Source organism: Mauremys reevesii, linkage group 7, assembly GCF_016161935.1.
Source record: "Mauremys reevesii isolate NIE-2019 linkage group 7, ASM1616193v1, whole genome shotgun sequence".
Taxonomy (NCBI): Eukaryota; Metazoa; Chordata; order Testudines; family Geoemydidae; genus Mauremys; species Mauremys reevesii.
In genome coordinates, this window is record NC_052629.1 from 105,978,543 (window position 1) to 105,991,853 (window position 13,311).

Here is a 13,311-nt window from a genome sequence, read left to right on the forward strand (position 1 = left end):
GAGTTACGCTAGGGATTCTCTTCTCTAACCCTATAACCCTGCATAATAGGTTAAAGAGGCCCCAGCAGGTAGTTTATGCCCCAAAGTGAAGCTATGAAATATATATATTTAAAACAGCTTTCGTTTTTATTCCAACATACCTATGCAGGGTTTGCAACAATTTTGCTAGCATACGAATAGCTGTCAGGGAATCGGACCTTAAAACATGAGACAGAACCAGCAGTAATTCCCCTCCAACAGCTCTCAGAGAGTTGGGTAGGGGTGCAGGCATGGAACTAGAGCCAGTGGCCACAAGACTGCAAAGGAAGTTATGCTACAGGCGACCCAGAGATTGGTGCAGAAGAGAATGCCCACTGAAATGATAGGCCAGGCTCTGCATAGTTCTATATGGACTTCCCAGCTGATCCACCAGTTTTACTGGCTGTCAAGGCTGGATCACAGGCAGCCAGATCTAATGATCAGAGCCAAAGTCCACAGTCAGGAGTCGTTTTGGTCAGGATACCAGGAGATCAGAAGCAGGAGACACATTGGAGATCAGAACCAAGAGTTGGTAACCAGAGTCAGGCCAGGTCAGGAATCGAGGGGGTCAGAGGCAGGAGACACACTGGAGATCAGAACCAAGAGTTGGTAACCAGAGTCAGGCCAGGTCAGGAATCGAGGGGGTCAGAGGCAGGAGACACACTGGAGATCAGAACCACGAGTCAGAGGTAATGAGCCAAGGGAGCAGAAGCAGGAGCCACAAGGTACACAGTACAGAGCAGGGTGGATCCCAGTTATTCAGCCAGCTTCCTGTTCCTGTTGCTAGCTTAAGTAGAGCCAGCAGGCCAATCAGCTGCTTTGGGACTCCATCAATAGGATGTCAGAGGTGGAACCTCAAACTGGGGTTGGGCTTCATGGGTCCAGCAGTTGTCAGCAGGCTGCTACGTAGAGGGTTGATGCATGGCTCACACTGTGGACCTGGGTTTGAGGCCTGTGGGTCATGACACTGGCTATGTTCCTTTTCCCCTTTGAGTTGGCCCAAACTCGTCCCCATCAGATGACTTAAAATCTTGCTGCTGGAGTCTGGGGCACAGGTTCAGTCCTACTGTGGTCTTACCAATGGGAGGGCATTATATGGCACTTAACCCCAGTCTGATGTTATCACTATTGTGAACAATCAGCTTTTTAAAACCCTCCTTTATAAATGTTCGGTATTGGTAAGCCCTGGCCTTGATCTTGTAGTCTTCACTTAAGCAAAAGTCTCATCAGTATCAACAGTATCTCAGGTACACTTTATATTAAGGATATATGTATGATGAGTTGCAACCCAGTAAATAGTCTGGAAGTGGATGCCCTGGGGTGGTTTTTGTTGGGTCCTGCTTCCCCAGGGTGTTGGGTCCTGCCCAGCACTAGGGTTGCCAACTTTCTACTCATACAAAACCAAACACCCTTGCTCCGCCCCCTGCCCTGCCCCTCCTACGAGGCCCCACCTCTCAGTCACTCCACCCCTCCCCCTCTGTCACTCACTCTCCCCACCCTCACTTATTCGCTCATTTTCACCAAACTGGCTAAGGGGGGTTGGGTTCGGGAGGGGATGAGGGCTCTGGCTGGGGGTGCGGGCTCTGGGGTGGGGCCAGAAATGAGGAGTTCAGGGTGCAGGAAGAGGCTCTGGGCTGTGGGGGTGGAGCTGAGGGGTTTGGAGTATGGAAGGGGGCTCCAGGCTGGAACAGAGTTGGGGTGAGGGCTCTGGTGAGGGGCTGGAGATGAGGGATTTGGGGTACAGGAGGGGGCTCTGGGCTGGTGCTGCAGGGTTTGGAGTGTGGGCGGGGGATCTGGGCTGGGGCAGAGGGTTGGGATGTGTGGGGGGGTAAGGGCTCCAGCTGGGGGTACAGACTCTGGGATGGGTTTGGGGTGCAGGAGGGTGCTCCAGGCAGGGACAGGGGTTTGGAGGGTGGGAGTGGGATCAGGGCTAGGGCTTGGGTGCAGGGGGGGAGGGCTTTAGCTGAGGGGTGAGGGCTCTGGGGTAGGGCTGGGGATGAGGGATTTGGAGGGCAGGAGGGGGGTCAGGGCTGTGGCAGGGGGGTGGGGCGCAGGAGGGGGTCACGGTGCAGGCTCCCAGCAGCGCTAACCTTAAGTAGCTCTCGGAAGCAGTGGCATTCCCGCCTCCAGCTCCTACGTGGAGGTGCGGCCAGGTGGCTCTGCGCACTGCCCTGTCTGCAGATGCCGCCACCGCAGCTCCCATTGGCCGCAGTTCCTGGCCAATGGGAGCTGCAAAGATGGCACTTGGGGTGGTGACAGCATGTGGAGCTCCCTGCCTGCTTCTACGTTTAGGTACCAGCTAGGGGACATGCCACTGATTCCAGGAGCCATGCAGAGCTATGGCAGGCAGGGAGCCTACCTTAGCCCCGCTGGGCCGCCAACCAGACTTTTAACAGCCCATTCAGCTGTGCTGACCAGAGCTGCTCGGGTCCCTTTTTGACCAGGCATTACCTGGCAATCCTACCCGGCACTCAACCCACAGTGGCAGCTCTGGCAGCTCCTGTGCTGTGGGGCTGGCTGGGCTTGGCTCTCGGCTCTGGGCATTGCAACCTCCAGGGTTTCAGTGCTGCTCAGGTTTGGCCCCGCTCCCTGACTGGACCAAATTTGTGTGAGTGGAGTTGTGACCTGGCTCATGGGGTTGCAGTGCCACTCACTCACATTTGGCCTATCTGAACTCCTGTCATCATGACAGCTGGGCCAAATTTGAGCGGCACTGAGATCCCAGAGGTTGCACTGCCTGGAGCAGGGAGGCGAACCCAGCCAGACCTATGGGACAGGAGCTGCAACGTGACCCACTTTTGTGTTGAGAAACCCTGCCATAGTTCGGTAGGTTTCTTGCTTTTAAACATCTATAACTCCTTCTACTGATGTCAAAAACCACCCATCCACCCTCCCCCTGAGCCAATGCCTCATCAGGCTGGCACAGTTAAGGCACAGTAGTTTAGCAGCCAACGGTACAAAAAGGAGTGATGTAGCCAGCATCACATCCAATTAATTGGGAACCCATTTTGCAGATGGGTGAACTGGAGGTGCCTTTTCAGTGTCAGATTGAATGAGACTTGAACCCATGACCTTCTACTGATGTGCTTACAGCTATCTCTACTATTCATGTCTGTAACATACTTATAATCTCAATTCATCATTTGTTAACTCTTCTGAAATAGTTTATAAATGTAACTTTAGTATAAACTGTGAAATGTGATATTTCCGTCCAAGTAAGAAGGGCAAGATGAGGTTCTATAGAGTTGAAAAGTTTGTTAAAAAATTAGAAGGGAGGTAAATTGATCTTTAAGCTCCATTCAGTGGAGCAGAATTGTATTTTTATTCTTTTGCTAAAGAATAAATGATTATATAATGAAACAGCCCCATTATTCCCAGTCTATGCCTGATCTATGTTTATTACATTTTGGAGTATAGAGAATTACTCTGATCAATTCTGGTTAGAAACCAAAGAAAACTTTAGAAAACCAGAATCATTATAAGGAGCATCAGAACATAAAAACAACCAAAAAAATGCAGGCGCTAAGAGACTTTAATGTTTGTCTTTATTTATATTTCAAATCAGGGTGGATTTTATTTCAGTCTTATGGATACTTACATTTATCAACATTAGAATTCTAGTGTTTGGCTTTTAGATGCGCTGCTTATCCATCGTTTTATAAACCCGATGGGCTCATAACATCCAGTGTGCGGATTGCTAATGCATTAGTGGTCTTTAACTTACAGATAAAAGCTAGCTAATATTAGCAAAATATCATTAAAAATTGATCTTACTCTAGGTGGGAGTAAGAGAAGAAGCTGTGTTGCTACTTGCCCTCCTTTTTTAAAAATCTAGGAGGCAGTTGTTAGACAACTTTCCTCTAGGGGATCAAATAGATGAGCCATTCTGGCAGTCTTTGCTCCGGCAATACTCCCATTGAGCCAACTGATAAATTCCGCCTCCCCCCAGCTGAGGCTGCACATCAGTGGTGTGGTGTGGTGGAAGAGGATATGGCACTCTGGCAATTCCCCAGACAAAATACTTGCCTCTAGGAGTCCTTCACAAATTGGTATAATTTAGAACAGCTCTGAGGCTGCTCTAAGTTATGCTGGGAGTGGTGGGGGGTGGAGGGAGCGGGGAGACCAGCCCCTGGCTGCCCACTCCATACAGCGTTTGGGAAAGTGCATCCGGGGACTGAGACAATGGACTTCAGTGCAGGATCAGGGTGTTCAAAGTCCAAATGCAGAAGCGCAGAATGAAGCAGCCCAAAGCTGTGTGTACCAAAATGGAACATTGGAAAGAGAAATTGTATTGACCTTTCATCTCTGGTCACTATAATGAGATCAGGACTTGCTGGGATAAATGCTTGAGACACGTGCTGCCCCAGCGGTCTTTAGCTGATCAATAAATGCCCTGTGATGGGCCTTGTTGCTTAAGGGAGGGATTTGGTCTTACCTCAGCAATGATCCCCACACATCCAGCAATGACTGCAGCTTTAGCTTGAGCACCACTCATCCCTCCAAGACCAGAGGTGACAAACACCCTCCCAGCCAGGTCCTCCATGCCCAAGTAGCGACGACCGGCATTCAGCACTGTTAGCTAACACACGGTACACAACAAAGCAATTATTCATAACTCCTTTCCCTAAAATCCCTAAAATTTAACAATATTTAACACGTTTGTTTCTCTATTGTACTTTTGCATTGATTAGATACTGTGTCAAGCCTACATTTGTTCACAAGTAGAATTGGTTAAGATACTCTAAGGCAGGGGTGGCCAACCTGTGGCTCCGGAGCCACATGCGGCTCTTCAGAAGTTAATATGCGGCTCCGTGTATAGGCACCGACTCCGGGGCTGGAGCTACAGGCGCCAACTTTCCAATGTGCCGGGAGGTGCTCACTGCTCAACTCCTGGCTCTGCCACAGGCCCTCCCCGCACTCCACCCCTTCCCACCCTCTCCCCTGAGCCTGCCGTGCCCTCACTCCTCCCACCCCGAACCTCCTGCACGCCATGAAACAGCTGATCAGAAGGTGCAAGGAGAGACGGGGAGGTGCTGATCGGCAGGACTGCTGGTGGGTGGGAGGCAGGGCAGGGAAGCTGATGGGGGGCTAATAACGTATTACTGTGGCTCTTTGGCAATGTACATTGGTAAATTCTGGCTCCTTCTCAGGCTCAGGTTGGCTACCCCTGCTCTAAGGTACTAGTGTTTTTAGGAGGGTCAAGTGCTCTTCCCAGCCTTTTGCAAGAATGTAATGTTTGAAACACAATGGAACTGGTTTAAGGGATAATTTACATTCAATATGGGTAGAAACTATTTGAATGGTTAAAGAATAGAAGAAGCTGCCGAGAAAGGTTGTAGAATCATCATTCCTGATCCTGAACATATTCAAAAGACATCCAAGTCTTGTGGATGGTTTAGGGGTGCCAGAATCAATCCCGCCATGAGGCCAGGGAATGGAATACATATTAATGAAAGGTCCCTTTCAATCCAAAAGACTCTGTGGATATACTCATGGGTTACAGAATCTGTCCAAACAAGTCTTTGGACAGGATTTTGAGACACTATGCAGGAAGAATCTGGCAGACACAAAATACAGTATTTCAGTACTAAATAAAATGTGGGACCAAGAACATGTTACATTCAATGGAGCAGGTACTAGGACAATACATGTTCAGCCAGTTCACCTGTTGTAACTAGAGACGGGCCCAAATTAAAACCTTGGATCCAGACACTGTCAAATTATGGATCTGGATCATGATTCCATCTCTGATTTGAAGAGTTTGGGGAGGAGCTACAGTTCTCTTAATGAGGTGGCAAAACTAGTTTCCTTTAGTAGTCAGGAGCATCCTGATAACAATGGTCAGCTCAGCACCCACCGGCAGGCAGCCAACTCTCGCAGACAATGTACAGAGCCCTCCCCAAATCTCTTACCACAGTTCCATGGACAATTCCCTGTGGTCCAATGTAGCAATAGCTCCCTGCCGTCATCTGTCCATACCTATCAATTGAAGTGAGCACAATGATGTCCATTTTATTCAATTCAGAATAAGGTTAAAATTAAAACTGCATTTTCTGTGGCTATGTTATCTGTTGTTAGAAAACCTGGTATTATCACGTTTACAATGTAACCAGATCCTGTCTGCATTATGAGTAAGTGATTGTCCACCACCATCAAAAAGAGGAAACCGTGTCAATATCTCGCCATTCTTCCATGTGCTGAACTTCAATGGCAGTGTCACCTCAAAAGCCCAAAGCTGGTTATTTACTGTAATAAGGTCAAATAGGGGTATAGAAGGAGCTTTGGGAGTGCACAGCTGCAGCACAAACAAGTAAAGTGGAAACATGGCTTTATGTGGGCTAAGCACTCTGGCTGGGACTCCCAATGGGGATGAAGTGATGTAGGTGCTGGATCCCCATTGAAAGTCAATGAAAACTGAGGATAAAATTTTCAAAAGCACCTAAGTGATTTAGGATACATCTACACTGCAAAAAAACAAAACAAAAAAAACCTCACTGCAGTGAGACGCAGAGCTTGGGCTGCTGGGTTTGTGTTGTGGAGCTAAAAAAGAGCAGTGTAGACATTCCCACTTGGGCTGGAGCCTACTCTCTGAAACCAGGTGAGGGGAGAGGGTCTCAGAGCCCGCGCTCTAATCCGAGCAGGAACATCTACATGGCTATGTCTAGCCTTGCAGCACAAGCCCTGCAATCCTTAGTCAGCTGACTTGGGCTTTGAGACTCGCTGCAGAGAGTTGCTTTGGTTTAGCAGTGTGGATGTGACTTGACTTTCAGTGCAACTTAGCACTTACATCACGTAAGTGCTTTTGAAAATTTTACCCGAGATTCCTAACTCTCATAGGTCCCCTTGAGAATGCTAGCCTCCATGTCCATCCTCTATATTAACCCCCTTTATCTCTGCTCCTTATTTGCGTGCCCCTACTTCCCCATGACTTTCACAGCACTCTAACTGTTAATTCTCACCATGACATGCAAAGTCTTGTATAATTGAGTGAACAATCCCTCTGATCCACAAACTGGATGAGCAATGAAAAAATAAAATGTAATCCAATTATTTATTTCCAAAATAACAAAAATATCATGTCTTGGTCATGACCGAAGCTTTAGACCTTGATTCAGCTGAGTCCTTATACATGTGTTTAACTTTAAGTCCCAATGTGCTTAAATTGTTTGCTGAGCACAGATGGGATCACTTGTGCTTAAAATTAAGCATGTGTTTAAGTGCTGTGCTGAATCAGGATCTTACCTTAGTTATGGAACACAGTTAAAGTCCATCTACATTAGAAATGTTAATCAAAAGGTAACTGGTACCTGACTCAGGTTTAGTTAATATAAGACTTAAACCTTTGAAACAGGAGTAATAATAAAGCATATCTTACATTGTAACTCCCATTGCAAACATTTTCTCATATTCATCTCTGGAGGAATAGTTGGAAATAACCTAAAAAGAAAAAAATAAAGCTTTGGAACATAGCAATGGTTCTATTCCATATAGGGGTATGTCTACACTACGAAATTAGGTCGATTTTATAGAAGTTGATTTTTAGAAATCAATTTTATACAGTCGATTGCGTACGTCCACACTAAGTGCATTAAGTCAGCAGAGTGTGTCCTCACTACTGTGGCTAGCATCGACTTACAGAGCAGTGCACTGTGGGTAGCTATCCCACAGTTCCCGCAGTCTTTGCTGCCCATTGGAATTCTGAGTTAAGCTCCCAGTGCCTGATGGGGAAAAAACATTGTCATGGGTGGTTTAGGGTACATGTCATCAGTTGCCCCTCCCTCTATGAAAGCAACAGCAAACAATCGTTTTGCGCCTTTTTTCTTGCGTCACCTGTGCAGATGCCATGGCATGGCAAGCAAGCAGGGAGCCTGCTCAGCTCATCATCACTACTGCTATTGCGAACTGGAGGCTTCTGCCTCAGGCTGCACTCCCAGCTGGCAGCACCAGGCAGTCGCACCTATCCTAGCCTACCCCTTGCTCCCATGGCTCCTGAAACCTGGACAGTAATAAGGAGCAGTTCAACTATAGGCTGAGCAAGCGCAGGATAGGTAGAATGTGCCTTTCAATGTTTAAAAGCTCGCTGGCACTGTTGGTCAGATCTCAGCGCAACCAACATTCCCATTGTTATTGCTGCTTGCTGTGTGCGCCCTAATATCTGCGAGAGTAAGGGGGAGACATTTATGGCGGGGTGGGAGGTTGAGGCAAATTGTCTGGTGTCCGATTTTGAGCAGCCAGACACCAGGGTGATTAGAAGAGCACAGCAAGGAGACCTGTGAGGCTTTGAAAACTAGTTTGATGATTGGCCAGGCTTCAGTGTGACAGTTGTGTGTGTTTCTCCTTGATGCAAACCCACCCCCTCTGTTGATTTTAATTCCCTGTAAGCCAACCACCCTCCCCACTTGAAAATAAAGTAACTATTGTTTTGAAACTATGCATTCTTTCTTTATTACTTAAAAAAAATGAGATAACGGACAAGGTAGCCCAGGTGGGGTGGGGGAGGAGGGAAGGACAAGGCCACCTTGTTTATTGTAGCCACACTAAAAATCAAACTGTTTGAATGACAGTCTTCAGTTGCTTTGGCCATCCTCTGGAGTGGGGTAGCTGGGTGCCCGGAGCCTCCCCCGCCCCACGTTCTTGGGCATCTGGGTGAGGAGGCTATGGAACATGGGGAGAAGGGTAGGCGGTTATACAGTGGATGCAGCGGGGGTCTGTGTTCTTGCTGGCTTTCCTGCAGCTCCAACAGATGCTTCATCATGTCCGTTTGCTCCCCCAACAGATGCTTCATCATGTCCGTTTGTTCCCCCATTAGCCTCAGCATCACGTCCTGCCTCCGCTCTTTGCACTCATTTAATTCTTTCCTGGCCTCTTCCACTGAATGCCTCCATGCATTAAGCTGTGCCCTATCAGTGCGGGTGGACTGCATGAGCTGGGAAAACAAGTCATCGCGAGTGTGGTTTTTTTGCCCTCTAATCTGTGATAACCTCAGGGATGGAGATGATGGGGGAGCATAGAAACATTCTATGGTCTACGATTCTGGGGGGACTGCATGGTCACCTGTGCTGTTGAGTTCGTCACACTGATCAAACAGGAAATGAAATTCAAAAGTTCCTGGGGCTTTTCCTGTGTACCTGGCTAGTGCATCAGAGTTCAAAGTGCTGTCCAGAGCGGTCCCAATGGAGCACTCTGGGATAGCTCCCGGAGGCCAATACCGTAGATTTGTGTCCACACTACCCCAAATTCAACCCAGCAAGGTCGATTTTAGCGCTACTCCCCTTGTCAGGGAAGAACAGAAGTTGATTTTAAGAGCCCTTTAGGTTGACGGAACGGGGTTGGTTGTGTGGACACATTCATTTTTAAATCAATCGAACGTGGCTAAATTCGACCTAACCCCGTAGTGTAGACCAGGGCATAGGCCAAATTCAGCTAATCTTGCTCATGCCAGTAGTAAATCAATGAACATCAATGGGACTAATCCCAAGGGTAAGGCAAGTGGGCTTTGGCTCCATATATTCTAATCTGTCATGCAGCTTACCTGCTTTCAAATCTTACAGAAGGCAATTACCCGTCCACAAGAGATGGGCACTGAATGGCTTAGAAGACTGACAATGGAACACAGAAACTTTCACCTCTAGGTCACTCGTTCAAATCTGCCCTAGGCTGACTCTGACAGAAAAACATGGCCATCTGATGAGGGCAGAATTCTGCCCTTAATTATACCAGTGCAACCTCACTGACCTAGAGAGGGTTGCACTGGAATAAATGAGGGCAGAATTTGGCCTTATGTGTTTTCTTTTATTCATGTAATGGTAATCTAATAAGGAATAAATTTAAAAACAGCCTAAGATGAGAGAACAGAATGAGAGGATAATACCCACCATGCCATTGGTGATGATTAGTCGAGGTGCATACCAAGGGCTGGGGAAGAGGCCCAAAGGATGACCACTGTACATCACTAAAGTTTGCTCTTCGGTCATCTCAGACAAATAGTACATCACCAACCAGAACTGAAAATTAAAGCAAAGGAAAACTAGTGAATCTGTTTCCATCTTGCAATGATCTGTCTTCATAGAGCTCTTAATTTCTAGTATAAGAACATCTGTGTGAATAACATAGTGTATTTATATATAAAAAACCAACCAGAGCTTTTGCTAATTCTTGCTTTTAATAAAGTCTATTAGAAGGACAATGCTCTACACCAAATACATAAATGACTAGTGAGAACATTCTGAATGAGCTCCAGAAAGAATAGCAAAAAAAATAGTATTTTTCTCCAGTACAAAACTCAGAAATGACTTGCTAGCACTTAATGCATCATTTTTGGAATTGTCCTAATTTTAACCTGAAGTGAGCCATTTGGTTCTGGCACTTTTCTGAAAATCTTCCCAAGGCCAAATGCTAAAAATTTCTCTTTAATATAACAGTTATAAAAACACACACAAATCTCATTGATCTCAAGATTTCAAGGTCTCCTATGGCTTCTCACCTTTGAAATAAATATGGATTACAACTGGCACTAGAAGGCGAAAGAAGTTTTCATCCTAAACAAAAACCACCTCTTTTCATCATGTTGGTAAAGGAAAATACAGTCCTTGATACATTCAGAAGTAAAACAACATTCCCAACATCATCTGCAAAATTACTCTGGAATTACACTAGAGAGCAGAATTTGTCCCTTAGTCTATAAACTGGCTGCAGAGTTAACTCAAATCCATTATTTTCCAACAGAAAGGTCATATTATTTCCAGTGAATTTTCAAGATGTGGTTATGGACTGAAAATGCACAAAACAATCACATCTTGTTATATTTCATGTACAACCACCATCCTTCTGGCTGATTAGCAAGCAATGACTTCTAAAGCAAGACCCATCCTGGCCTTTTCAGCTGAAAAGAATAGCCCAGGTCACAATTTTAAGTGTTGAGGCTGGTGGAGCTAAAGTAAGGGAAATTTGGTACCAGAAATGGATTTTTCTTTAGTAATCTACTTGGAAGAAAGAAAGGGGCTGTGTGGATGATACCAGCATTTTCAGGATAAATTTTGCAATGGCGGAAAAAAGCCAAAAAAAAAAAGCACTCTGATTTCATGACATGAACACAGAGAACAAAGTGTCCCCATTACAACCCAACCATTCATCTGATTGCTACTCTAAGTAACCAGGAACAAAAAAGCATTGTTTGCTCTGCAGTGAAACTCCTGCAGTTCACAGCTCTATCTAATTTGGACAGGACTGCTGGAACTAGAGAAAGAACAGAATGTTACCAAATTTTGTGTTGCTTGCATTTCACCTTGCAGTCTCACATCTGCCCTGAGGCACACCAGCCTCTGACAACACATGCATGCATCTAATTTAACTGGAGGTGCTGTTCACACTAAAACGGGAACAGGGTCTCACAAGTAATTTATAATGAATTTAACCTCAAAAAGCCCCTTTGGTGGGGGTAAGGACTACAATCCACATTTTATTGATTCAGAAATCGAGGCACAAGTGACTTGCCCAAGGTCACACATGGAGTTTGTTACAGAACTGGGAATAAAACCAGGTTTCTCATCTCCCCAACCTGTGCCATAACCACAAGACCATTCATATTCCCTTACCTGTAAGTTAATGTATTTTGTGAAAAACAAAAAAAAGGGACCAAAATGAGAGAAGCTTCAGCAGGGATATATCTGACCCAATGCATTTCTGTCTTAAGGGTATTTTTGTTTGTGAGAGATACAGGAAGCCTTAGAATAAAGTGCTCCATCCTCAGGTGAGCTCTGGGAGGAATCCAGAGCCAGAATCCCTCCTAGATCTTCCACTCTGTGAGTGGAGACGCATGCCTGATGCTACATCCCTTCCAGGGGATGCAACATATTCCTGCCTGCACACCTGTCCAGCTCTACCAGCAGCAAGGAAGGCCGATAGCCCCACCTCCTCCTTTCACTTCTCTGCCCCCTTTGGAGTGTCTTGTGCCTCAGAGGATTCATGGAAGGAGCAGTTTCTGTGCTCACAGCAACTGCATTTGTGCCCTGCTGATGGGCATGAGAGTTGCTCATTAAATGTTCTTCCACTTCACCCCTGTTGAGTAACTGGACCCAATCTGGTTCTGAATGACTAAATTGCCCTTGTATAAGATGTAACCGAGTACCCATGCTATTGATGTCAGTGATTTCCTTGAAATGTTTTTTCATGTGCAAATTTCAGTGTTTGCAAAGTGTTTGTGTTAGACAACTACACTGTACTGCATGCCATTACTGGGAAGAACGGGGACAACATATAGTATGGAGAGGCTTGTTCTATGAGTAGAACAATACCTGACACTTCTGAAATCTTCTCATCTAGTTGGGAAAGCAAACTCGCACAGACAATGGCCTGAGCAGGGTATCTGTACATTAGTGGGGAATTGACATTATGTCTCGGGATTATTGAGCTATAGGACAATGTGGGTGTGTTCTGCAAACCTGGCCTTGACCCCAGGTCTAAGATTTGGACTGTAAGATCCATTAAACATTCCAGCCCCAGAATTTAGACTCAAGCGTCGACCACACCTCTTTATCAAAGGAGATATAATGCAGTGTTACCAAACCTGAAGCTAAACTGGACAAAGAAACGGTCGACTAGTACTTATGAAATGTCTTCAGCTGTTCTTTGACATTGTTGGAAACAGACTCAAGATTGTGCTTTTTAGGTCATTACTACTAAGTTGCATGTTGTGCGAACTAGTGTGAAATTAGTAGAAACAAACAAATATATCCTACTACATATTAGGATGCAGTTTGCCTCTAAAATTATGTGAACAAACCAGAGGTGCATGCAAATGTACAATAGAAAGAAAAGAAATTATCTTAAAATACACAATTATCTTCACAACATTCCTATTTGGCAGCATGTGCTCTCCTCACTAAATAAAGCTCTGTACATCTTTACAGTTCATAACTCAGCATTCATCTACCCAGACAGGATGTTTTGGAATATTACAATGACTGCCAAGAATTTGTCACAAACTCTGCCTAAGCAGAATGGAGTTCCGATGGGTGAAATATGAATCTGATCTACTTTTTCACAAGACCTCTAGTTGCAAATGTATCAATGTCATACCTGAGCCCAGTTGCTGAAGACTTGTCCATTTCCTCCGTAAGTTACAAGCTCCTGGGGAAACTAAAAAGGGCACATTTTCGTTATATTAAAACTAGTGCTTCCCTGCAACATTTCTGAGTGATCCCTCTAACAATCCCAGAGATTAATTTAATATTAAATTCAACTCGGTGTTATATTTTTTGCATCAACATTCTCTAGACTTTTGAAATCAGAAAG

At 45.6% G+C, this 13,311-nt stretch overlaps 1 protein-coding gene across 11 annotated transcripts in view; it reads right to left on the minus strand.

Annotated features, from left to right (window-relative positions):
* The window catches only part of UROC1 (urocanate hydratase 1), a 102,894-nt gene that overhangs the window by 36,100 nt on the left and 53,483 nt on the right, over positions 1 to 13,311 (minus strand). For all 11 annotated transcript variants that reach the window (XR_005601246.1, XR_005601244.1, XR_005601245.1 and 8 more), the window contains 5 exons: positions 13,096 to 13,155; positions 9,894 to 10,022; positions 7,394 to 7,455; positions 5,931 to 5,997; positions 4,454 to 4,597 (listed from right to left, as the gene is read on the minus strand). Coding sequence is in view for 8 of the 11 variants with exons in the window: in XM_039547106.1 (XP_039403040.1) it covers positions 4,454 to 4,597; positions 5,931 to 5,997; positions 7,394 to 7,455; positions 9,894 to 10,022; positions 13,096 to 13,155 (462 nt within the window). In the remaining 3 variants the exon portion in view is untranslated. The remainder of the gene's footprint in view (positions 1 to 4,453; positions 4,598 to 5,930; positions 5,998 to 7,393; positions 7,456 to 9,893; positions 10,023 to 13,095; positions 13,156 to 13,311) is intronic.